At 48.2% G+C, this 24,809-nt stretch overlaps 1 protein-coding gene across 2 annotated transcripts in view; it reads right to left on the reverse strand.

Moving 5' to 3' along the window:
• Positions 1-8,035: 8,035 nt before the first annotated feature.
• pex19 (peroxisomal biogenesis factor 19) overlaps positions 8,036-24,809 on the reverse strand; it is a 45,447-nt gene continuing 28,673 nt past the window's right edge. The window contains exons 4-8 of one of the 2 annotated variants that reach the window (XM_063043614.1): positions 18,710-18,795; positions 17,556-17,717; positions 11,303-11,479; positions 9,627-9,668; positions 8,036-8,614 (exon numbers count right to left, since the gene is read on the reverse strand). In XM_063043614.1, coding sequence (XP_062899684.1) covers positions 8,531-8,614; positions 9,627-9,668; positions 11,303-11,479; positions 17,556-17,717; positions 18,710-18,795 — 551 coding nt within the window. In that variant the 3' untranslated portion in view covers positions 8,036-8,530. The remainder of the gene's footprint in view (positions 8,615-9,626; positions 9,669-11,302; positions 11,480-17,555; positions 17,718-18,709; positions 18,796-24,809) is intronic. The other variant, XM_063043615.1, reaches the window with a different exon arrangement.

Consider the following 24,809-nt stretch of genomic DNA (forward strand, 5'->3'; position numbering starts at 1 on the left):
GGACTTCAGTGCTTTAAAAGGGATAGAGGTGGGTAGGGGGGGAACGGGAGGAGGGGTGGCATTACTGGTCAGGGATACTATTACAGATACAGAAAGGGTGGGTAATGTAGCAGGATCCTCTTTTGAGTCAGTATGGGTGGAAGTCAGGAACAGGAAGGGAGCAGTTACTCTACTGGGGGTATTCTATAGGCCCCCTGGTAGCAGCAGAGATACAGAACAGATTGGGAGGCAGATTTTGGAAAGGTGCAAAAATAACAGAGTTGTTATCATGGGTGACTTTAACTTCCCTAATATTGATTGACACCTGATTAGTTCCAAGGGTTTAGATGGGGCAGAGTTTGTTAAGTGTGTCCAGGACAGATTCCTGTCACAGTATGTGGACAGGCCGACTAGGGGGAATGCCATACTAGATCTAGTACTAGGTAATGAACCGAGTCAGGTCACAGATCTCTCAGTGGGTGAGCATCTGGGGGGCAGTGACCACCACTCTCTGGCCTTTAGCATTATCATGGAAAAGGATAGAATCAGAGAGGACAGGAAAATTTTTAATTGGGGAAGGGCAAATTATGAGGCTATAAGGCTAGAACTTGCGGGTGTGAATTGGGATGATGTTTTTGCAGGGAAATGTACTATGGACATGTGGTCAATGTTTAGCGATCTCTTGCAGGATGCTAGGGCAGGATTTGTTCCGGTGAGGAAGATAAAGAATGGTAGGGTGAAGGAACCATGGGTGACAAGTGAGGTGGAAAGTCTAGTCAGGTGGAAGAAGGCAGCATACATGAGGTTTAGGAAGCAAGGATCAGATGGGTCTATGGAGGAATATAGGGAAGCAAGAAAGGAGCTTAAGAAGGGGCTGAGAAGAGCAAGAAGGGGACATGAGAAGGCCTCGGTGAGTAGGGTAAAGGAAAACCCCAAGGCATTCTTCAATTATGTGAAGAACAAAAGGATGACAGGAGTGAAAGTAGGACAGATTAGAGATAAAGGTGGGAAGATGTGCCTGGAGGCTGTGGAAGTGAGTGAGGTCCTCAATGAGAGGGAACTTGATGATGGTGAGGACAATATGAGTGAGGTTGATGTTCTGGAGCATGTTGATATTAAGGGAGAGGAGGTGTTGGAGTTGTTAAAATACATTAGGACGGATAAGTCCCCGGGGCCTGACGGAATATTCCCCAGGCTGCTCCACGAGGCGAGGGAAGAGATTGCTGAGCCTCTGGCTAGGATCTTTATGTCCTCGTTGTCCACAGGAATGGTACCAGAGGATTGGAGGGAGGCGAATGTTGTCCCCTTGTTCAAAAAAGGTAGTAGGGATAGTCCGGATAATTATAGACCAGTGAGCCTTACGTCTGTGGTGGGAAAGCTGTTGGAGAAAATTCTTAGAGATAGGATCTCCGGGCATTTAGAGAATCATGGTTTGATTGGCGACAGTCAGCATGGATTTGTGAAGGGCAGATCATGTCTAACAAGCCTGATAGAGTTCTTTGAGGAGGTGACCAGGCATATAGATGAGGGTAGTGCAGTGGATGTGATCTGTATGGATTTTAGTAAGGTATTTAACAAGGATCCACACGGTAGGCTTATTCAGAAAGTCAGAAGGCATGGGATCCAGGGAAGTTTGGCCAGGTGGATTCAGAATTGGCTTGTCTGCAGAAGGCAGAGGGTGGTGGTGGAGGGAGTACATTCAGATTGGAGGGTTGTGACTAGTGGTGTCCTACAAGGATCTGTTCTGGGACCTCTACTTTTTGTGATTTTTATTAACGACCTGGATGTGGAGGTAGAAGGGTGGATTGGCAAATTTGCAGGCGACACAAAGGTTGGTGGTGTTGCAGATAGTGTAGAGAATTGTCAAAGATTGCAGAGAGACATTGATAGGATGCAGAAGTGGGCTGAGAAGTGGCAGATGGAGTTCAACCCAGAGAAGTGTGAGGTGGTACACTTTGGAAGGACAAACTCCAAGGCAGAGTACAAAGTAAATGGCAGGATACTTGGTAGTGTTGAGGAGCAGAGGGATCTGGGGGTACATGTCCAGAGATCCCTGAAAGTTGCCTCACAGGTAGATAGGGTAGTTAAGAAAGCTTATGGGGTGTTAGCTTTCATAAGTTGAGGGATTGAGTTTAAGAGTTGCGATGTAATGATGCAGCTCTATAAAACTCTGGTTAGGCCACACTTGGAGTACTGTGTCCAGTTCTGGTCACCTCACTATAGGAAGGATGTGGAAGCATTGGAAAGGGTACAGAGGAGACTTACCAGGATGCTGCCTGGTTTAGAGAGTATGCATTACGATCAGAGATTAAGGGAGCTAGGGCTTTACTCTTTGGAGAGAAGGAGGATGAGAGGAGACATGTTAGAGGTGTACAAGATAAGAGGAATAGATAGAGTGGATAGCCAGCGCCTCTTCCCCAGGACACCACTGCTCGATACAAGAGGACATGGTTTTAAGGTAAGGGCAGGGAAGTTCAAGGGGGATATTAGAGCAATGTTTTTTACTCAGAGAGTGGTTGGTGCGTGGAATGCACTGCCTGAGTCAGTGGTGGAGGCAGATACACTAGTGAAGTTTAAGAGACTACTAGACAGGTATATGGAGGAATTTAAGGTGGGGGGTTATATGGGAGGCAGGGTTTGAGGGTTGGCACAACATTGTGGGTCGAAGGGCCTGTACTGTGCTGTTCTATGTTCACACTTGGAGTATAGTGAGCAGTTCATCTGAGAAAAGATGCACTGGCATTGGAGAGAATCCAGAGGGGGTTCACGAGAATGATTCCCGGAATGAAAGACATAACATGATGGACTGGCTAGAGATTAAAGGAATTGGGGGGGGGGCGGGCAGGGGTGGCAGAATCTCATTGCAACCTATCAAATATTGAAAGGTTCTCGATAAAGTGGATGTGGAAAGGATGATTCCTATAGTGGGAGGAGTCTTGGACCAGAGGTCACAGCTTCAGTTTTCAAACAGAGGTGAGGAGAAATTTCTTTTGCCAGAGTGTAGTGAATCTGTGGAATTCATTGCCACAGACGGCTGTGTTGGCCAAGTCATTGAGTACATTTAAAGCAGAGATTTATAGGTTTTTGACTAGTAAGGGCATCAAAGGTTATGGTGAGGAGGAGAATCAGATTGAGAGGAATAATAAATCAGCCATGATGGAATGGTGCAGCAGATTTGATGGGCTGAATGTCTGAATTCTGCTCTTGTGTCTTATGGTCTAACTCTGTGTGTGTGCAACATCTGCTGGTTTTATTCCTGTCTGAGGTCATACCAAGTGAATAGTTCAGACCAGAATTGGTGCCTTGAACCAGCGTGAAAGTGGCAGCATGCAGTGGCACCGTGACTGCCTTGGACACTTCTTTTACAGACGCAAGACCCTGTTGAACATTTGTCTGGTGGTAATACAGGCGGCGAGGCAGCTGTGTCACCTTGGATGTAGCAAGGATTAGGCCACAAGCCACAGGCTTGCTTTATAGCATGGCATCTGTGCTCAGTTGGGGGAGGCCTCTCCCATCAGTATTGCCCTCCAGTGGTGGATCAGTAGAATTACAGGCTGGACTGCCAGAAACTATCAATATGAGGACTTGTTGCTCACAGTATTGGAATAAAAATGTGTTTTCTTATCTGACTATGTTCTTTTTTTTCCCCTTTCTTGCTATTTTGAATGTGCATGTATGTCTTTGCACCTTGGCCCTGGGAGCGCTGTTTTGCTCAGCTGTATCCATGTATGGTTTGAATGAGAATTTAACTTGATTTGATTCAATTGTACTGTACATCAAGACATACAGTGAAATGTGTCCTTTGTGTCAACGACCAACACAGTCCGAGTATGTTCCGGGGCAACCTGCAAGTGTTAACATGCTTCTGGCACCAACCTAGCAGGGCAACACCTGTGGGCTGCCCCCAGATGATCATCAAGCTGTGTTGGTTGTTGTCATAAAAGACACATTTCACTGTGTTTCTAGCACATCAGAATCAGAATCTGGTTTAATAGCACTGGCACGTCATAAAATTTGCTATTTTATGGCAAGAAATGTACATTACAATACATAATAATAAAAACAGTAATTACAATAAGAAAATTAAATAAAACAAGAGGGGGAAATGCCGAGGTAGTGGTCATGGTTCATTGTCCATTCAGAAATCTGGTGGTGCAGAAATAGAGTGTGGGTCCTCAGGCTCCTGATGGCAGTGGGTCAAAGAGATTGTGGGATGGGTGGTAGGGATCGTCTGCAATGCTCCCAGTAAATGTCACACATCTGGTGGAAGGAGACACCTGTAATCCTCTCGGTGGATTTTACTATCCTCTGTAGGGACTGCGGTTTGATGCCTTGCAGTTTCCGTACCACACAATGATGTAGCCAGACAGTACACTCTCGGTGGTCCTCATGTAGAAAGTTGTTAGAATGGGGGCAGGGAGCCTTGTATACCTCAATTTCCTCAAGTATGGTCACTGCTGTGCCTACTTGGCTAGTGAGGAGATGTGTGTGCAGGTTACAGGGTTTGTTATGTGCACACCTACCCACCCACCCTGAGCTGGACAATCCAGTGAGCACCCAATGGGCAGCATGTGTTCTCAATGCACTGAGACGAGCCTTACCCTAACTCAGCCCTTTCTTGCAATCACCTCCCATCCAAACTACAAAATGCAAAGTGAATTTATTATCAAAGTACATATATGTCACCATCCACAACCCTAAGATGGATTTTCTTGTGGCATTCACAGTAAATGCAAGAAATATAATAGAATCAATGAAAGAGCACACTCAACTGGTTGGACCAACAACCAATATGCAAAAAAAAACCCCACAAAACTGCAAATACAAAAAGAAAGAGAAAAAATAAACAATTATTATTATCATTATGATGGCAGTAACGAGATGGGTGCATGCCCCCTTTTTGAGACATTGCCTTTTCAAGGTGCCAATGCTGGGGAGGTTGGTGCCCATGATGGAGCTGGCTGAGTATAAATCTTTCTGCATTTTTTTCTAATTCAGGATGGTGTGGGACTTGGAGGGGAACCTGTGGGCAATGGTACTCCCCTGTGTCATTGATAAAGCAGCATCCATCATCAAGGACCCCTACCATCTAGGCCATGCTCTCTTCTCACTGTTGCCATTGAGCAGGAGGTACAGGGAGCCTCAGGTCCCACACCATCAGGTTCAGGAACAGTCATCTATTCAACCAATGGGCTCCTGAAGCAGAGGGAACAACTTTACTCATCTCAACTCTCAATTGACTCAACTTTTAAGGACTCAATACAACTCATATTCTCAGTATTGTTAATTTGCAAGGTGTGCCTTGTTTTGTTGCTTATTGCAATCTGTGTTGTTCTGCTGAATATTGTGGGCATGCCATGTTAGCGCCAGAATGTGTGGTGAGACTGAAGCATTGCAGCCAGCACATCCTTGATTGTAAACGTAGACACGTTTCACTCGCTGTACATGTAAAAATAAAAGAGGGAACATTGATGGTAATGTACACTCAGTGGCCACTTTATTAAACACCAGAGCAAGATGGTGCCGATAAGGGGCGACTTTTTGTGTGCAGCTCCGATGGGAATCACAAAATACTCCCATTCAGGACGACTACAGCAGAAATCCACAGTCACAGTCGTATTAAGACATGAAAGAGAATCTATCAATACTCAGAATCAATGGATGCCGGACTGCAGACTCAGGCTGTGAGTGCAGCTCCCCTTTAAGAAAACAGAAGTGCAGAAGGAAAGCTGGGGTACATTGTCTCTGGAAAATAAAACTGAAGACCTGTACCGGAGGCGTATCAGGAACTGTTGTGCACTTTGCCTCACAGAAACATGGCTGTGCTTCCACTATTTTGGACGCAGCACTGAAGCCCTATGGCAGAAAGGCAGAACAACTGAGTCAAAGACAGAGGAACAACACACATAAAAGTTGCTGGTGAACGCACCAGGCCAGGCAACATCTCTAGGAAGAGGTACAGTCGAAGATTGGCTATGCATATCCTTTTTATCTGCTGAGGAGGTAGTGTACATTCCACCTCAGACCAATGTCAATCAGGCACTGGAGGAGCTGAGCTCTGTGATCAGCAGGCATGAAGCAGCGTGCCCTATCACTGTGATTCTCATTCCGAGGAGTGGAACTCAGTGTTCAGTCTCTGTTGCTGTAACACATCCATTTCAATGTTCAACATGCTGTTGATTCAGTAATGCCCTTTTGCACACCACCATTGTCCCACGTGGTTATTGGAGTTACTGACATCTTCCTGTCAGCTTGAACCAATCTGACCATTCTCCTGTGACTCCTCCCATTGAGAAAGCGTTTTGTCCAGAGCTGCCACTTGCTGGATGCTTTTGTTTTCCACAATGTTCTCTGTACATTCCAGATCAGGTTCCCCAACCCCTTGCTTAATGGTATTGGTCCACGGAATACAAAGGTTGAGAACTCCATATACACTACATCTACGGCTCTACCTTCATCAATGTGTTTAGTCACATCCTCAAAAAATTTAATCAGGCTCGTAAGACACGATCTGCCTTTGACAAAGCTATGCTGACTATTCCTGATCATATTATGCCTCCCCAAATGTTCATAAATCCTGCCTCTCAGGATCTTCTCCATCAACTTACCTACCACTGAAGTAAGACTCACTGGTCTATAATTTCCTGGGCTATCTCTACTCCCTTTCTTGAATAAGGGAACAACATTCACAACCCTCCAATCCTCTGGAACCTCTCTCGTCCCCATTGATGATGCGAAGATCATTGCCAGAGGCTCAGCAATCTCCTCCCTCGCCTCCTACAGTAACCTGGGGTACATCTCATCCGGTCCCATTGACTTATCCAACTTGACGCTTTCCAAAAGCTCCAGCACATCCTCTTTTTTAATGTCTATTTGTTCAAGTGTTTTAGTCCTCTGTAAGTCATCCCCATGTCTATATGCTCAAGCTTTTCAGTCTGCTGTTACGTCATCCCTAGAATCTCCAAGATCCTTTTCCATAGTAAATACTTAAACAAAGTATTCATTAAGAACCCTTGCTACCTCCTCTGGTTCCATACACACTTTTGCACTGAGAGGATCAGCGGGGTCTCTTTTCTATGCATTTGAAATATTAGCAGGAGCACTGCATACACAGGGCTCTTAGCATTGACAGTAATCTCTCCCATAATCTGTTTAGGGAAACAGCTTCTTCCTCCCCAGGCCATGAGACAATTGAACTCCCAGCCAGCAACCAGGTCTCATCACAGCTGAAGTTCCAGTAGTGTTAGACTTTACCTTTTAACTTGCATTGTATATGCACGTTATGATTTGTTAACTTATTTGTGGTAATGTTACTTTGTGTGGTGTGTGAGTTAAATGTACTGTGCTGTGTGCCTTGGTCTGGAGCAATGTTGTATATATTGTATACAATATATAGATGGACTTTGTCGATCTGAGATGGCCTGTTTCCATGCTGTAACTGTTATATGGTTATGGTTATACAGTTGAATGACCATGAACAGAACTTGAACGTTGTCTGGGTCTTGCTGTGTTCACGCACAGGCTGCTTCACCTGCTGAGACGGGAACAGATCTGAACGTTGTACAGTCACCAACCTCTGACCTCAGCATGGAAGCAAGGACACTGACGGGGTTGCCAAAGATGGCTAGGCCCAGGACACTGCCCTGGGGAACTCCTTATACTGATGCCCTGGGAACAGGATGAATTAGATATCTGGAAGTACCACATTTAAGACCACAAGGCACAGGAGCAACATTTGCTTTAAAAGTACTCAATGAGTTGGCCTCCACAGCTAACTGTGGCAATGAATTCTACAGACTCACCATCCTCTGGCTAAAGTTGTTCCTCAGCATCTCTCTTCTAAAGCGACGTGTTTATCTTCTGAGGCTGTGCCCTCACTCCTAAACTCCCTCACTATTGGGAATCTCCTCTCCATCATCACCATCTGGGAAGGTTTTGTCCCCAAACATTTGGGGTGGTTTCCCCTTGAATGCCAACAATGGAAGCTACAAACAGATCCAGCATACAGAGGTGTGCACATGGAATTGTACATCCACAAAGAAAATTCAGACAAAACTCATGAATAAATTTATTAGTCTGTTACATTAATTATTATAACCAAAACCCAGTCATTATATACACAAATCCCACAGTGACAAGTTAATGTAAATTATACAGAGTCCAATTTGATCTGCAAGCGGACACCCGATATCCCTTCACAACATGCACTCAACCAACCAGGCAGCGGGATTTCATGTTGGTAAATAAGATCCTGGACTTCTGTGGATGGGACAGGGGACTAAAGTGTGCCTCCACTCTGGTCACGAGCTCTTATTCCAGTGATGTGAACTTTGCCCCAAATTTGCCAAGAGGTAGGTCATGATGTCACTGAGATGATGGTATCCATGGAGGGCAAGGGAAGACAGCAGAAGCTGATCTATTTCGGGGAGGAGGGGCAGCTGGATCAGAGGGACCCTGCTCAATCCCACTCCTCACCCCCTCACCCCCTCACCCCACAAACCAGAGTTCAATGGGCGAGCTCCAGACGAGCCAAATTGTGACCTGGGCTCCATCACATGACCAAGCACTGCTCACTCCCCATGGCCGCACTCTCGGATACGTTCGCGCTGTCCAAGTCGAAGTTCAGTCCCGGAAGCTGATTTGGAGGCAGAGAGAGGAACATAACAAAGACGTAAAAAACATCATGGAAATTGGGTTCTCAAACAGAGTGAAACTCACTCTTCACTGAACCATCACACACTCCCAGGGTTAGACACAGAGTGAAACTCCCTCTACACTGTCCCATCACACACTCCCAGGGATTAGACACAGAGTGAAACTCACTCTACACCGTCCCATCACACACTCCCAGGGGTTAAACACAGAGTGAAACTCCCTCTACACTGTCCCATCACACACTCCCAGGGGTTAAACACAGAGTGAAACTCCCTCTACACTGTCCCATCACACACTCCCAGGGTTAGACACAGAGTGAAACTCCCTCTACACTGTCCCACCACACACTCCCAGGGTTAGACACAGAGTGAAACTCCCACCACACTGTCCCATCACACACTCCCAGGGTTAGACACAGAGTGAAACCCCCTCTACACCGTCCCATCACACACTCCCAGGGTTAGATACAGAGTGAAACTCCCTCTACACTGTCCCATCTCACACTCCCAGGGTCAGACACAGAGTGAAACTCCCTCCACACTGTCCCATCACACACTCCCAGGGTCAGACACAGAGTGAAACTCCCTCCACACTGTCCCATCACACACTCCCAGGGTCAGACACAGAGTGAAACTCCCTCTACACTGTCCCATCACACACTCCCAGGGTTAGACACAGAGTGAAACTCCCTCCACACTGTCCCATCACACACTCCCAGGGTCAGACACAGAGTGAAACTCCCTCTACACTGTCCCATCACACACTCCCAGGGTTAGACACAGAGTGAAACTCCCTCCACACTGTCCCATCACACACTCCCAGGGTCAGACACAGAGTGAAACTCCCTCCACACTGTCCCATCACACATTCCCAGGGTTAGACACAGAGAGTAGCTCTCTCCTCTGCACTGTTCCAGTCAGTGTGTGACATTATTTCAGACCATGGCAAGCCCCAGTGGGATATTAGGATATGATTTTGACTCATAAACTCACCACTTCTGCAAGCTCCTTGGGTGGTGTTCCGAGCTCCTGAAGCTGTAAACCAACAGAAGGAGCGAGTAGGAGAGTTCAGTAGGTTCGGTAAGAACAAGTAGAGAAATAGTTGCAGGGAGCAAAGAGGGAGGAGGTAGGGAGAGATAGAGGAATAAGGAGAGCACAGGGAGGGTAAGAACACAGAGGGAAATGGGATGATAGGTGAGAATGGGAGTGTGATGAGGGCAGGGGGTGGGAAAGAGATAAGAAACAGTTACATTCTGGTAGCCTGTCTGATGATCCTCTGTAAATCCCCTTTGCCCGGACTGAGGCTGTGTGACCTCAGCTTTCTGAGCCTTCCAGTTTGGTGAGACACTCTCATGAGGCCAGGGATGTGGAAGAACTCATGGTCCAGGCAGTGGAGATCAAGACCCATCGTGGAGACATGAAAGCTGGTTGGATTACGGAATGATGAGGAAGAAAGGGAGGTGCCAGGCTGGAGGGCTTATAGAAATGGGGAGGGGAGTAGAAGCCAGAGAGGGTTACTGAGGGGTGACAGAGATGGGGAATGGTATAAGGCCCAGGGGCGGGGGGGACCACAGAGATGGGGAATGGTATAAGACTGGGGGGCGGGTGGGACACGTACAGAGATGGGGAATGGTATAAGGCCGGGACAGGAGACACAGAGATAGGGAAAGGTACACAACTGTGGGTCCGGTTGAGAAAGAAGCTTCACATCCCTGCATCTTGCTTTGAACTCACTGTTCCTTTCTGAACTTACCTAACCTCAAGGAGTCAGTCGGGCAGGCACATGGCAACTACTGTTCAATGCAGAGAAGATGGTGGTGGAGTGGTGTGAGGATGCACAGCATTGTTGAAGATGGAATTTGGAGTTGGAGGAAAGGTATATCCATCAGTGGACGATACAAGGGGGCCTGGATTTAATGGTTTTGACGAGAAGGAACATGAGGGATTGAGGGACATGTTTCATACACGAAGTGGTTCAGATGTCCAGCCCTATCACTCCTCACCCTGCCCCTCATCTGCCATGCCAATCACATCCTGCCCAGAATCTTCCCAAGTCATCCACTGTCCCACTCACCTACCGCTGAACCAAAATTCCATCTCATCCTTGAACCAAAATTTCATCTCTCTGCAGCTCAATTTCATGAATTATAGTTATGACAGACACAGCAGAGTGTGGCCTGTTCTGGCATTTGAGCAGCGCCATGCACTGACTCGCAACTTAACCCAAGCCTGATCACAGGACAATTTACAATGACCAATTGACCTACAAACCAGTACGTTTCTGGACTGTGGAAGGACACAGGAGGAACGTCCATGACGGGGGGGATGGTGTGGCACCTTAATTCCTTTCCAGGATCAGACTGAGGTGCAACGGTAAGGTAGTAATTAGCGTGACGCTATAGGCAGCAAGACGTTTCAAAATTGGCACATCAATTCTGTGAGGAGTTAGTAAGCTCACCCCTCGAACACGTCCTGCGCAGGGGAAGGGGTGGCAAGAGAATGGGGGATTGGGAGGGATAGTGGTCAGGAGAGGATCCTCACTCTCTGGTGTTGATGTGACTGCTCTGGTTGAGTTTCTGATCAGTGGTGAGGAGCAGGCGAGGGGAAATGCTACTGAAGGTTTGAGCTGGGTGTCTGGTCGGTTAGACGGTTCCCTAGTGCCCGCTCACTTGCTGCATGAGGTCCAGGATGGTCTCAAAGCGAGCGTTCTTTCTGTCCTCCGGCTCACCATCCCGCTCTGCCTCGAACTCTGCGCAGATCCTTCCCATCAGCCTGTGCTGCTGCTGAAACCTCTGCAGCTCCTCCTCCGGCAGCGAGGGGCGCTGTGACTCCAGCCACTCCGGGTACTAGCAGGGGAGAAGGAGAGAGGGGCAGGGACAATTCAGGGAAGGGCAGAGGGTCAGGGACAATTCAGGAGAGAGGGTCAGGGACAATTCAGGGGGATGGGGAGAGGGTCAGGGACAATTCAGGGGGATGGGGAGAGGGTCAGGGACAATTCAGGGGGATGGGGAGAGGGTCAGCGACAATTCGGAGAAGGACAGAGGGTCAGGGACAATTCAGGGGAAGGAGAGAGGCGTAGGGACAATTCCGGGAAGGGGAGAGGGTCAGGGACAATTCAGCGGGATGGGGAGAGGGTCAGGGACAATTTGGGGGAGAGGAGTAGGTACAATACAGGGGAGAGAGGTAGGACAATTCAGGGGAGGGGTAGGGACAATTCGGGGAAGGGGGTAGGGACAGTTCGGGGAAGGGGAGAGGGTCAGGGACAATTCAGGGGGATGGGGGAGGGTCAGGGACAATTCAGGGGGATGGGGTGAGGGTCAGGGACAATTCAGGGAACGGGAGAGGGTCAGGGAGAATTCGGGGAAGGAGAGAGGGTCAGGCACAATTCAGGGGGATGGGTAGAGGGTCAGGGACAATTCAGGGAAGTGGGTAGGGACAATTCGGGGGAAGGGGAGAGGGAGAGGGACAATTCAGGGAAGGACAGAGGGTCAGGGACAATTCAGGGGGATGGGGAGAGGAGCAGAGACAATTCAGGGGGAAGGAGAGAGGGTCAGGGACAATTCAGGGGGATGGGGAGAGGGTCAGGGACAATTCGGGGGAGAGGAGTAGGTACAATACAGGGGAGAGAGGTAGGGACAATTCAGGGGAGGGGTAGGGACAGTTCGGGGAAGGGGAGAGGGTTAGGGACAATTAGGGGAAGGGGAGAGGGCCAGGGACAATTCCGGATAGAGTGTCAGGGACAATTCGGGGGAGAGGGTCAGGGACAATTTAGGGAAAGGAGAGAGGGTCACGGACAATATGGGGAAGTAGAGAGGGTCAGGGACAATTCTGGGAAGGAGGGGTTCAGGGACAATTTGGGGATGATTCAGGAGAGAGGGGTCAGGGACAATTTGGGGAAGGGGAGAGGGTCAGGGACAATTCAGGGGGATGGGGAGAGGGTCAGGGACAATTCAGGGGGATGGGGAGAGGGGCAGGGACAATTCAGGGGAAGGGGAGAGGGTCAGGGACAATTCAGGGGAAGGGGAGAGGGTCAGGAACAATTCAGGAGAGAAGGTCAGGGACAATTCAGGGGAAGGAGAGAGGGTCAGGGACAATACAGGGGGATGGGGTGAGGGTTAGGAACAATTCAGGGGAAGGAGAGAGGGTCAGGGACAGTTCAGGGGGATGGGGAGAGGGTCAGGGACAATTCAGGGGGATGGGGAGAGGAGCAGGGACAATTCAGGAGGATGGGGAGAGGGACAGGGACAATTCAGGGGAAGGGGAGAGGTGCCGGGACAATTCAGGGGAAGGGGAGAGGGTCAGAGACAATTCAGGCGGATGGGGAGAGGAGCAGGGACAATTCAGGAGGATGGGGAGAGGGACAGGGACAATTCAGGGGGATGGGTAGAGGGTCAGGGACAATTCAGGGGAAGGGGAGAGGTGCCGGGACAATTCAGGGGAAGGGGAGAGGGTCAGAGACAATTCAGGGGGATGGGAAGAGGGGCAGGGACAATTCACAGCAGGGCAGTTCAATACAGGAACATGATAAACAGGAAAAATCTGTTCAGCTCCTTCCAACCTCCTCCAGTCCACTCCCTCCCCTCCCTCCCCACCCACTCCAGTCCAGCCCCTCCCCTCACCCCCCAGTCCGCTCCCTGACCTCCCTTCCTCTAGTCTACACCCCTCTGCTGCCCCTTCCCTCTCCTCTCACAAGACCACAACCTCAGCTCCACCCCCAGTTCTCTCGCCATTCCTGTCCCATTTGAACACTTGTCAAACACACTCAGTGACTCTATAGCTCAATGGGGGGGGGCGGAATGTGAGGGAAACCTTACTGATCCCAAAGGCAAATTTCAGTCTCAGCAGCATTACAAGTGCACAGATTTACAAGTATTAGAAGAGAAGTTAGAAACAATAAAAATGTTACTTCAAAAAGTCTAACAGGAGGGGGTGATCACTTCTCCAGCTGTAGGGTGACTTATTACAGAGCCTAATGCCCTCACATAGTGCTCGTTGGAGCACTGCAGTTGTCTGAAGTCTATTACTCAATGTGCTCCTCTGTTCAGCCAAGCTGTCCTGCAGAGGGAGAGAAACATTGTCCAGAATTGTCAGCATTTTCTGTAGGGTCCGTTGTTCCACGACAGACTCCAGTGTGTCCAGTTTGAGTCCTCTCACAGAGTCAGCCTTTAAAACATAGAACAGCACAGTACAGGCCCTTCGGCCCACAATGTTGTGCCGACCCTCAAACCCTGCATCCCATAAAAGCCCCCACCTTAAATTCCTCCATATACCTGTCTAGCACTCTCTTAAATTTCACTAGTGTATCTGCCTCCAGCACTGACTCAGGCAGTGCATTCCACGCACCAACCACTCTCTGAGTAAAAAACCTTCCTCTAATATCCCCCTTGAACTTCCCACCCCTTACCTTAAAGCCATGTCCTCTTGTATCGAGCAGCGGTGCCCTGGGGAAGAGGCACTGGCTATCCACTCTATCTATTCCTCTTATTATCTTGTACACCTCTATCATGTCTCCTCTCATCCTCCTTCTCTCCACAGAGTAAAGCCCGAGCTCCCTTAATCTTTGATCATAATGCATACTTTCTAAACCAGGCAGCATCCTGGTAAATTTCCTCTGTACCCTTTCCAATGCTTCCACATCCTTCCTATAGTGAGGTGACCAGAACTGGACACAGTACTCCAAGTGTGGCCTAACCAGAGTTTTATAGAGCTGCATCATTACATCGCAACTCTTAAACTCAATCCCTCGACTTATGAAAGCTAACACCCCATAAGCTTTCTTAACTACCCTATCCACCTGTGAGGCAACTTTCAGGGATCTGTGGACATGTACCCCCAGATCCCTCTGCTCCTCCACACTACCAAGTATCCTGCCATTTACTTTGTACTCTGCCTTGGAGTTTGTCCTTCCAAAGTGTACCATCTCATACTTCTCCGGGTTGAACTCCATCTGCCACTTCTCAGCCCACTTCTGCATCCTATCAATGTCTCTCTGCAATCTTTGACAATCCTCTACACTATCTACACCACCACCAATCTTTGTGTCGTCTGCAAACTTGCCAACCCACCCTTCTACCCCCACATCCAGGTCGCTAATAAAAATCACAAAAAGTAGAGGTCCCAGAACAGATCCTTGTGGGACACCACTAGTCACAATCCTCCAATCTGAATGTACTCCCTCCACCACCACCCTCTGCCTTCTGCAGGCAAGCCAATTCTGAATCCACCTGGCCAAACTTCCCTGGGCCCCATGCCTTCTAACTTTCTGAATAAGCCTACCGTGTGGATCCTTGTTAAATACCTTACTAAAATCCATACAGATCACATCCACTGCACTACCCTCATCTATATGCCTGGTCACCTCCTCAAAGAACTCTATCAGGCTTGTTAGACACGATCTGCCCTTCACAAATCCATGCTGACTGTCGCCGATCAGACCATGATTCTCTAAATGCCCAGAGATCCTATCTCTAAGAATTTTCTCCAACAGCTTTCCCACCACAGACGTAAGGCTCACTGGTCTATAATTACCCGGACTATCCCTACTACCTTTTTTAAACAAGGGGACAACAGTCGCCTCCCTCCAATCGACCAGTACCATTCCCGTGGACAACGAGGACATAAAGATCCTAGCCAGAGGCTCAGCAATCTCTTCCCTCGCCTTGTGGAGCAGTCTGGGGAATATTCTGTCAGGCCCCGGGGACTTATCCGTCCGAATGTATTTTAACAACTCCAACACCTCCTCTCCCTTAATATCAACATGCTCCAGAACATCAACCTCACTCATGTTGTCCTCACCATCATCAAGTTCCCTCTCATTGGTGAATACCGAAGAGGAGTATTCACTGAGAACCTCGCTCACTTCCACAGCCTCCAGGCACATCTTCCCACCTTTATCTCTAATCCGTCCTACCTTCACTCTATTTCTGTGTTTCACTCTTGTCATCCTTTTTTTCTTCACATAATTGAAGAATGCCTTGGGGTTTTCCTTTACCCTACTCGCCAAGACCTTCTCATGCCCCATTCTTGGTCTTCTCAGCCCCTTCTTAAGCTCCTTTCTTGCTTCCCTATATTTCTCAATAGACCCATCTGATCCTTGCTTCCTAAACCTCATGTATGCTGCTTTCTTCCACCTGACTAGATTTTCCACCTCACTTGTCACCCATGGTTCCTTCACCCTACCATTCTTTATCTTCCTCACTGGGACAAATTCATCCCTAACATCCTGCAAGAGATCTCTAAACATCGACCACATGTCCATAGTACATTTCCCACCAAAAACATCATCCCAATTCACACCTGCAAGTTCCAGCCTTGTAGCCTCATAATTTGTCCTTCCCCAATTAAAAATTTTCCTGTCCTCTCTGATTCTATCCTATTCCATGATAATGCTGAAGGCCAGGGAGTGGTGGTCACTGTCCCCCAGATGCTCACCCACTGAGTGATCTGTGACCTGGCCCAGTTCATTGCCTAATACTAGATCTAGTATGACATTCCCCCGGTCAGCCTGTCCACATACTGTGACAGGAATCCATCCTGGACACACTTAACAAACTCTGCCCCGTCTAAACCATTGGAGCTAATCAGGTGCCAATCAATATTAGAGAAGTTAAAGTCACCCATGATAACAACCCTGTTATTTTTGCACCTTTCCAAAATCTGCCTCCCAATCTGCTCCTCGGTATCTCTGCTGCTACCAGCCTATAGAATAACTGCTCCCTTCCTGTTCCTGACTTCCACCCATACTGACTTAAAAGAGGATCCTGCTACATTACCCACCCTTTCTGTAGCTCTAATAGTATCCCTGACCAGTAATGCTACCCCTCCTCCCCTTTTTCCGCCCTCTCAATCCCTTTTAAAGCACCGAAATCCAGGAGTGTTGAGAATCCATTCCTGCCCTGGTGCCAGCAAACTTTCTAATCAGTTTATTGAGCCTGTTGATACCATTGCCCCAGCACACCAAAGCATAGAAGATTGTACTGGTGACATCAGACTGGTGGAATGCGAAGGTGAGGCCTGCACACTCCAAAGGACCTCAGTCCTCAGGAAGTAGAGGCGACTCTGGGCCTTCTTGTACACAGCCTCCATGCTGGTGCTCCACTCAAGTCTGTCATCCAGGTACTTGTAGGTCCTCATCATCAATAGTAACAAGGAGCAACGCAGGTTTAGTCTTCATCATCATCTCCTTTGTCTTACTGATGTTGAGCTGCAGATGATTCAGCTTGCACCATTTGACACAGTCCTCCACCAGGGCCCCGTATTCACCCTCCTGCCCTCCCTTTATATACCCAACTATTGCTGAGTCAGCACAGAATTTCTGCAGGTGACATGGCTCAGTGTTGAATCAGAAGTCTGAGGTATGCAGGGTAAACAGGAAGACAGCCAATACAGTCCCCTGTGAGGCCCCAGTGCTGCTTATACCCATGTCTGACACACAGCTCTGAAGCCGCTCAGACTGTGGTCAGCCAGTCAGGTTATCCATTATCCAGAATACAATATAAGTGCCAACCTGCATTGAATGAAGTTTTCCCCCGAACAAAGAGGGCTGTATGGTATTGAAGGCACTAGAAACATCGAAAAACATGATCGGGAGCGTGAACAGGTGGAAAGTTGTCGAAGCTATTGAAGAATTGGTTTAAGCCATTCACTGCTGCATTCTGAGGCTCTACAGCGAGGCTGACTGAAGCCAGTGATGTTCTTCCTGCCTCTCCACACCTCCCGTCTGCTACTCTGCCCAAGCTTGTTCCCCAGCTCTCTCCTGTATTCCCCTTTAGTCAGGGATCTGAATACAGGGGCAGTTCATTCAAAGCTCAGCTGGAATATAAAGGGTAACACCATCACCTTGCCACCCTGATTACCCGCTGGCAATAAGCCTGTGCCAGCGTGACTCTCACGTTAAAGCCCAGCCCACCTCCTGCCACCCACCTTGTCAGCAATCTCCTTCACGGACGGGTAAAGCAGCTCCTTGGACAACAAGCCCTGCACAATGCCCTGCATGATGGGGACCAGGCCAGCCTCTGAATCACCGTCGCCCAGCCCCAGGCCGTCCATGGCCTGAGACAGCTCCTCTTCTGACAGTTCTGAGCCCTGCAGCCGGGGGCAGACACAAACAGTCACTGCGCGTGGGCGGTGGGCAGGAAGTCTGAAATACAGCAGATATTTAGAGGGGCGCAAGACCGGGTGGCTGGTGGGGAAAAGGGAGCGTACCACACAGGGGCGTGCAACCAGAGACAGAGTCACAAACGGGGGGGGGGTGTCAGGGAGTGAGAGACGTGGGGGGGGTCAGGAAGTGAGGGCCGTGAGGGGGGGTCAGGGAGTGAGAGCCACGGGGGGGGAGAGGAGTCAGGGAGTGAGAGCCGTGGGGGGGGGTGTCAGGGAGTGAGAGCCGTGGGGGGGGGGGGGTCAGGGAGTGAGAGCCAAGGTGGGGGGGGGAGTCAGGGAGTGAGAGACGTGGGGAGGGGGTCAGGAAGTGAGGGCCGTGGGGGGGGGTGTCAGGGAGTGAGAGCCGTGGGGGGGGTCAGGGAGTGAGAGCCACGGGGGGGGGAGAGAGGTCAGGGAGTGACAGCCAAGGTGGGGGGGGTCAGGGAGTGACAGCCAAGGTGGGGGGGGGTCAGGGAGTGAGAGCCAGGTGGGGGGGGGGTCAGGGAGTGAGAGCTGTGGGGGGGGGTCAGGGAATGAGAGCCATGGGGGGGTGAGGGAGTGAGAGCCGGGTGGGGGGGGTGAGGGAGTGAGAGCCGGGTGGGGGGGGTGAGGGAGTGAGAGCCGTGGGGGGGGTGGTCAGGGAGTGAGAGCCGTGAGGGGGGGGTCAGGGAGTGAGAGCCGGGCGGGGTGAGGGAGTGAGAGACGTGAGGGTGTGAGGGAGTGAGAGACGTGGGGGGGGTAAGGGAGTGAGAGTCATGGGGGGAGGGAGAATGTGTGGGGGAGGCTCAGAGAACCACAGTCACGGGGCGTCGTAGAGAGAGGGTCATGGGTGCACTGGGTCAGAGAGAGGGAGTCACAGGGGCCCTGGGATCTGAGGGGGAGACTGGCTGAGGTCAGAGAGATCATTGAGGAGTGAGGTCCATGTGAAGATACATTACCTGAAGGTCACTTGCATTCTTAGCCAATCCGCTGAGTGTTTGCTGTAAACAGGAAGTAAATTCTTGCTGCGAAGCCGGGTCAGTTCCTGCCATTTTAAGAAAGATCAGAAGTAGAGAACGCAAAAGCAGCAAGGCAGTCGTGGGCTGGGCGAGACGTGGGCTGGCTCTCCGCTCTGAGCAGTGTGACCTTCCAGCCTACCTGCCTGCCTAGGAGCCACAGACCAGCAGTTCAGGAGGCACCGCTTGGCCCCTCCAACCTGTCCAACTGCTTGGATGAGCCAGCTTGTCAATTGTTGCTGTAGGTGTTTCTAACTCACGTCAGCTGTGTGCCTGTTTGCTAGTACACTGTGCTTGGACAGAATAGATTTTAAATAGTGTCAATAGCTTGTGTTTGTGTTCAAATAGCAGAGAGTTTTGTCAGCTCTCACTGGGGAGAAATATGCTTTAAGCCTATTTCAAACTGTTTTGCTCTATGGTTTCAGGCATTGAGGACAGGAGAAACCAGAAAAGGGCCAGGAGTAAAAATGAAAAGATCACACTACTTTAACACATTAGAAACTACAAAGGATTTGAAGGCCTTTTTAACTATTTCCAAGAAACTCTCACTCCTTGGGGCAGTCACTTAATTAGGCCAAAATGTACTGGTTAATGTGTCCCAATTAACCAGAGTCCACTGCACTCCAAGTGTGACCCGACCAAAGTTTTGTCCAGCTGTAACAGGACTTCAAACACGAGGAAATCTGCAGACGCTAGAATTTCAAGCAACGCACATTAAAATTACTGGTGTACACAGCAGGCCAGGCAGCATCTATAGGAAGAGGTACAGTCGATGTTTCAGGCCGAGACCCTTCGTCCTGACAAAGAGGAGGAGGAGAAGATGGCGGCGCGCGTGGCCTCTCCGGTGATGATATCTGTTATCTGTCAAAGTAGGATGCCGTGCACAATTCTGATTTGATGGAGGCAGACGTGAAAGCATGGAGGAACATCTGGTGAAACTTCTGAAATGCCTGTTTCGCCGCTGCTGCTACTGTGTGATCCGAAATCTCTGGAGGGGAAGGCCCCGATCCTCGGCTTTGCTTGTTGCTTGGCGGTCGGGGCGGGGTCGAAGTGCTCGGCAGAGATGGTGCTCGGTGTCGGAGGGCTGGTCGGAGGCTCGAAGTTTCCGGATGGACTCAGAGTCGGGACTGTGGTCGGGTGCTTCCAGGATTCTACATCGGCAAGTTTGCGGCGCTGGAAGCTCATGGCAGGGAGAGTTTCTCCCTTCTACCGTCTGCGTGAGATGTTGGGGCTAACGGGACTTTGAGACTTTTTTTTTTATGGTGCCCATGGTGTGCTCTTATCCAATTACGGTATTGCTTTTTAATGTTGTAACTATATGTTATAATTATGTGGTTTTTTTTATCAATTTTACTCTGGGTCTGTCTTGTGTTTCTGTGATATCATACTGGAGGAACATTGTATCTTTTTTAATACATTCATTTCTAAATAACAATAAACGAGGACTGAGTGTCCTCATAATCTAATCTTAAAAAGTTTGTCACACATGATCTCGCCTGCGTAAAACCATGCCAATCATCAGAAAGAAGTGTACACTTTATCATATGCAAGTAGAGTCTTCACCAATAATTCCCTACTATGATAGGAAGGTAACATTTCCCAGTGGCCAACCATTTTAATTCCAATTCCTTTTTTGCCATGATGAGGAGCAATATCTCTGGCTTCTTACCTCTCCTACCTACTGTTGTGTCCAAAGGAAGACACGGGAGTCAGGAATGCCGGTCTAACTTTGGGTTTACTTTAAGCAAGGCATGAGGTAGTGGATGATGTACATAATTCATGTATTTGGACATATAACAAGAAAGAAGTATTTAAACAAAGAATGATTAATAAAGCAATATATACCAGATTAATAAAATATTAAATACACAACACTACTCCTTGTTTAGCTACAAACTCCAACTCCAGATACAAAGAACAACTATTATTTACAGACATCCACAGCATAGCAAATTTTAAGTTGTCCCATTCAGGCCTAAAGACTCAATGGCTGTGAAAGCTTTCTTACTCCTATGGGACATCTTTCCTGAGAAGGAAGGTCAGTCTGCTTGGCAGGTGAGACTTGTCCATGGTGGATGTAGGAGTTGACTCTGAGACTGACAGCTCTGGACACATTTCTTCTCCTTCCTTTGTTTTCTTCGAGTTTGTGCATCTTAACCTTGGGAAGGAGCATTTAGTTCACTGGAGTATTCTCTGATTAATTCATCTATTGCTCGCTCTACGAACTGATCTCTCCTCTTGATTTCTGCATCCACAACATCATCTGACGAATCCTCTGTGTTCGTATCTCCATTGATTCCTTTCTCTTTGGCCTTACATTCATCCAGCTGGGCTTTGATCTTTGCGTCTTGAAGTTCATGCGATAACCTGACTGCACACAGAGCAGATACTGGTTCTTTATACTCACAAAACCCAAATATTTGCAGCTTTCCTGAAGCTCCTTGAATTCTCCCTGCTTAAAACCAAGCCACTGCTTGATTAACATATCAGAAACTTTCTCAGATATGTTGCCTGTGTAACCTGCCGTAGTCAGACACTTCTCTCATTATCACAGTTTCTCTGAGCAGCATGGTTCTTCCTTGGTCCAATATGCTTTCCAACCAGAGGCACAGATGTTGGCACCGACACCTGCTTGCCTTCTGTTGGGAACCGTTGATGGTTTACAGCATGGAGACAGTTGTGACATCATCCAGTATCTTTCTCAATTTGCTTTCAGTTAGCTTCATTGCAGGTATGTGGCCTGCAACTGGTCGATGGATCTCCAATCAAGTTGTAGTTGTCTCAGCCAATCGCAGCCCCACAATGCTGCCCCACCTGTTTTTGCCACATGTTGATTGTATTTCACTGTAACAAATATCATTCCTACAGGTAGAAACATAGAAAATAGGTGCAGGAGTAGGCCCTTCGGCCCTTCAAGCCCGCACCGCCATTCAGTATGATCATGGCTGATCATCCAACTCAGAACCCTGTACCAGCCTTCCCTCCATACCCCCCGATCCCTTTAGCCACAAGGGCCATATCTAACTCCCTCTTAAATATAGCCAATGAACTGGCCTCAACTGTTTCCTGTGGCAGAGAATTCCACAGATTCACCACTCTCTGTGTGAAAAAGTTTTTCCTAATCTCGGTCCTAAAAGGCTTCCCCTCTATCCTCAAACTGTGACCCCTTGTTTTGGACTTCCCCAACATCGGGAACAATCTTCCCGCATCTAGCCTGTCCAATCCCTTTAGGATTTTATACGTTTCAATCAGATCCCCCCTCAATCTTCTAAATTCTAACGAATATAAGCCTAGTCGATCCACTCTTTCATCATATGAAAGTCCTGCCATCCCAGGAATCAATCTGGTGAACCTTCTTTGTACTCCCTCTATGGCAAAGATGTCTTTCCTCAGATTAGGGGACCAAAACTGCACACAATACTCCAGGTGTGGTCTCACCAAGGCCTTGTACAACTGCAGTAGTACCTCCCTGCTCCTGTACTCGAATCTTCTTGCTATGAATGCCAGCATACCATTCGCCTTTTTCACCGCCTGCTGTACCTGCTTGCCCACTTTCAATGACTGGTGTATAATGACACCCAGGTCTCGTTGCACCTCCCCTTTTCCTAATCGGCCACCATTCAGATAATAATCTGTTTTCCTATTTTTGCCACCAAAGTGGATAACTTCACATTTATCCACATTAAATTGCATCTGCCATGAGTTTGCCCACTCACCCAACCTATCCAAGTCACCCTGCATCCTCTTAGCATCCTCCTCACTGCTAACACTGCCACCCAGCTTCGTGTCATCCGCAAACTTGGAGATGCTGCATTTAATTCCCTCATCCAAGTCATTAATATATATTGTAAACAACTGGGGTCCCAGCACTGAGCCTTGCGGTACCCCACTAGTCACCGCCTGCCATTCTGAAAAGGTCCCGTTTATTCCCACTCTTTGCTTCCTGTCTGCTAACCAATTCTCCACCCACACCAATACCTTACCCCCAATACCGTGTGCTTTAAGTTTGCACACTAATCTCCTGTGTGGGACCTTGTCAAAAGCCTTTTGAAAATCCAAATATACCACATCCACTGGTTCTCCCCTATCCACTCTACTAGTTACATCCTCAAAAAATTCTATGAGATTCGTCAGACATGATTTTCCTTTCACAAATCCATGCTGACTTTGTCCGATGATTTCACCGCTTTCCAAATGTACTGTTATCACATCTTTGATAACTGACTCTAGCATTTTCCCCACCACCGATGTTAGGCTAACCGGTCTATAATTCCCCGGTTTCTCTCTCCCTCCTTTTTTAAAAAGCTGGGTTACATTAGCCACCCTCCAATCCTCAGGAACTAGTCCAGAATCTGAAGAGTTTTGAAAAATTATCACTAATGCATCCACTATTTCTTGTGCTACTTCCTTAAGCACTCTGGGATGCAGACCATCTGGCCCCGGGGATTTATCTGCCTTTAATCCCTTCAATTTACCTAACACCACTTCTCTACGAACATATATTTCCCTCAGTTCCTCCATCTCACTGGACCCTCTATCCCCTACTATTTCCGGAAGATTATTTATGTCCTCCTTAGTGAAGACAGAACCAAAGTAGTTATTCAGTTGGTCTGCCATGTCCTTGCTCCCCATAATCAATTCACCTGTTTCTGTCTGTAGGGGACCTACATTTGTCTTAACCAATCTTTTTCTTTTCACATATCTATAAAAGCTTTTACAGTCAGTTTTTATGTTCCCTGCCAGTTTTCTCTCATAATCTTTTTTCCCTTTCCTAATTAAGCCCTTTGTCCTCCTCTGCTGGGCTCTGAATTTCTCCCAGTCCTCACTTAGCCACTTTTTCTGGCTAATTTGTATGCTTCTTCTTTGGAATTAATACTATCCCTAATTTCCCTTGTCAGCCATGGGTGCACTACCTTCCCTGATTTATTCTTTTGCCAAACTGGGATGAACAATTGTTGTAGTTCATCCATGCGATCTTTAAATGCTTGCCATTGCATATCCACCGTCAACCCTTTAAGTGTCATTTACCAGTCTATCATAGCTAATTCACATCTCATACCTTCAAAGTTACCCTTCTTTAAGTTCAGAACCTTTGTTTCTGAATTAACTATGTCACTCTCCATCTTAATGAAGAATTCCACCATATTATGGTCACTCTTACCCAAGGGGCCTCTCACGACAAGATCGCTAATTAACCCTTCCTCATTGCTCAATACCCAGTCAAGAATAGCCTGCTCTCTAGTTGGTTCCTCAACATGTTGGTTCAAAAAACCATCCCGCATACATTCCAAGAAATCCTCTTCCTCAGCACCCTTACCAATTTGGTTCACCCAATCTATATGTAGATTGAAGTCACCCATTATAACTGCTGTTCCTTTATTGCACACATTTCTAATTTCCTGTTTAATACCATCCCCAACCTCACTACTACTGTTAGGTGGCCTGTACACAACTCCCACCAGCGTTTTCTGCCCCTTAGTGTTATGCAGCTCTACCCATATCGATTCCACATCCTCCCGGCTAACGTCCTTCCTTTCTATTGCGTTAATCTCCTCTCTAACCAGCAATGCTACCCCACCTCCTTTTCTTTCATGTCTATCCCTCCTGAATATTGAATATCCCTGAATGTTGAGCTCCCATCTTTGGTCACCCTGGAGCCATGTCTCTGTGATCCCAACTATATCATATTCATTAATAACAATCTGCACTTTTAATTCATCCACCTTGTTACGAATGCTCCTTGCATTGACACACAAAGCCTTCAGGCACTCTTTTACAACTCTCTTAGCCCTTATACAATTATGTTGAAAAGTGGCCCTTTTTGATCTTTGCCCTGGATTTGCCAGCCTGCCACTTTTACTTTTCACCTTACTACTTTTTGCTTCTACCCTCATTTTACACCCCTCGGTCTCTCTGCACTGGTTCCCATCCCCCTGTTGTGAACTAACCTCCTCTCTCCTAGTCTCTTTAATTTTATTCCCACCCCCCCCCAACCATTCTAGTTTAAAGTCACCTCAGTAGCCCTCGCAAATCTCCCCGCCAG

The sequence above is a fragment of the Mobula hypostoma genome, chromosome 3 (assembly GCF_963921235.1).
Source record: "Mobula hypostoma chromosome 3, sMobHyp1.1, whole genome shotgun sequence".
In the NCBI taxonomy this organism is placed as follows: domain Eukaryota; kingdom Metazoa; phylum Chordata; class Chondrichthyes; order Myliobatiformes; family Myliobatidae; genus Mobula; species Mobula hypostoma.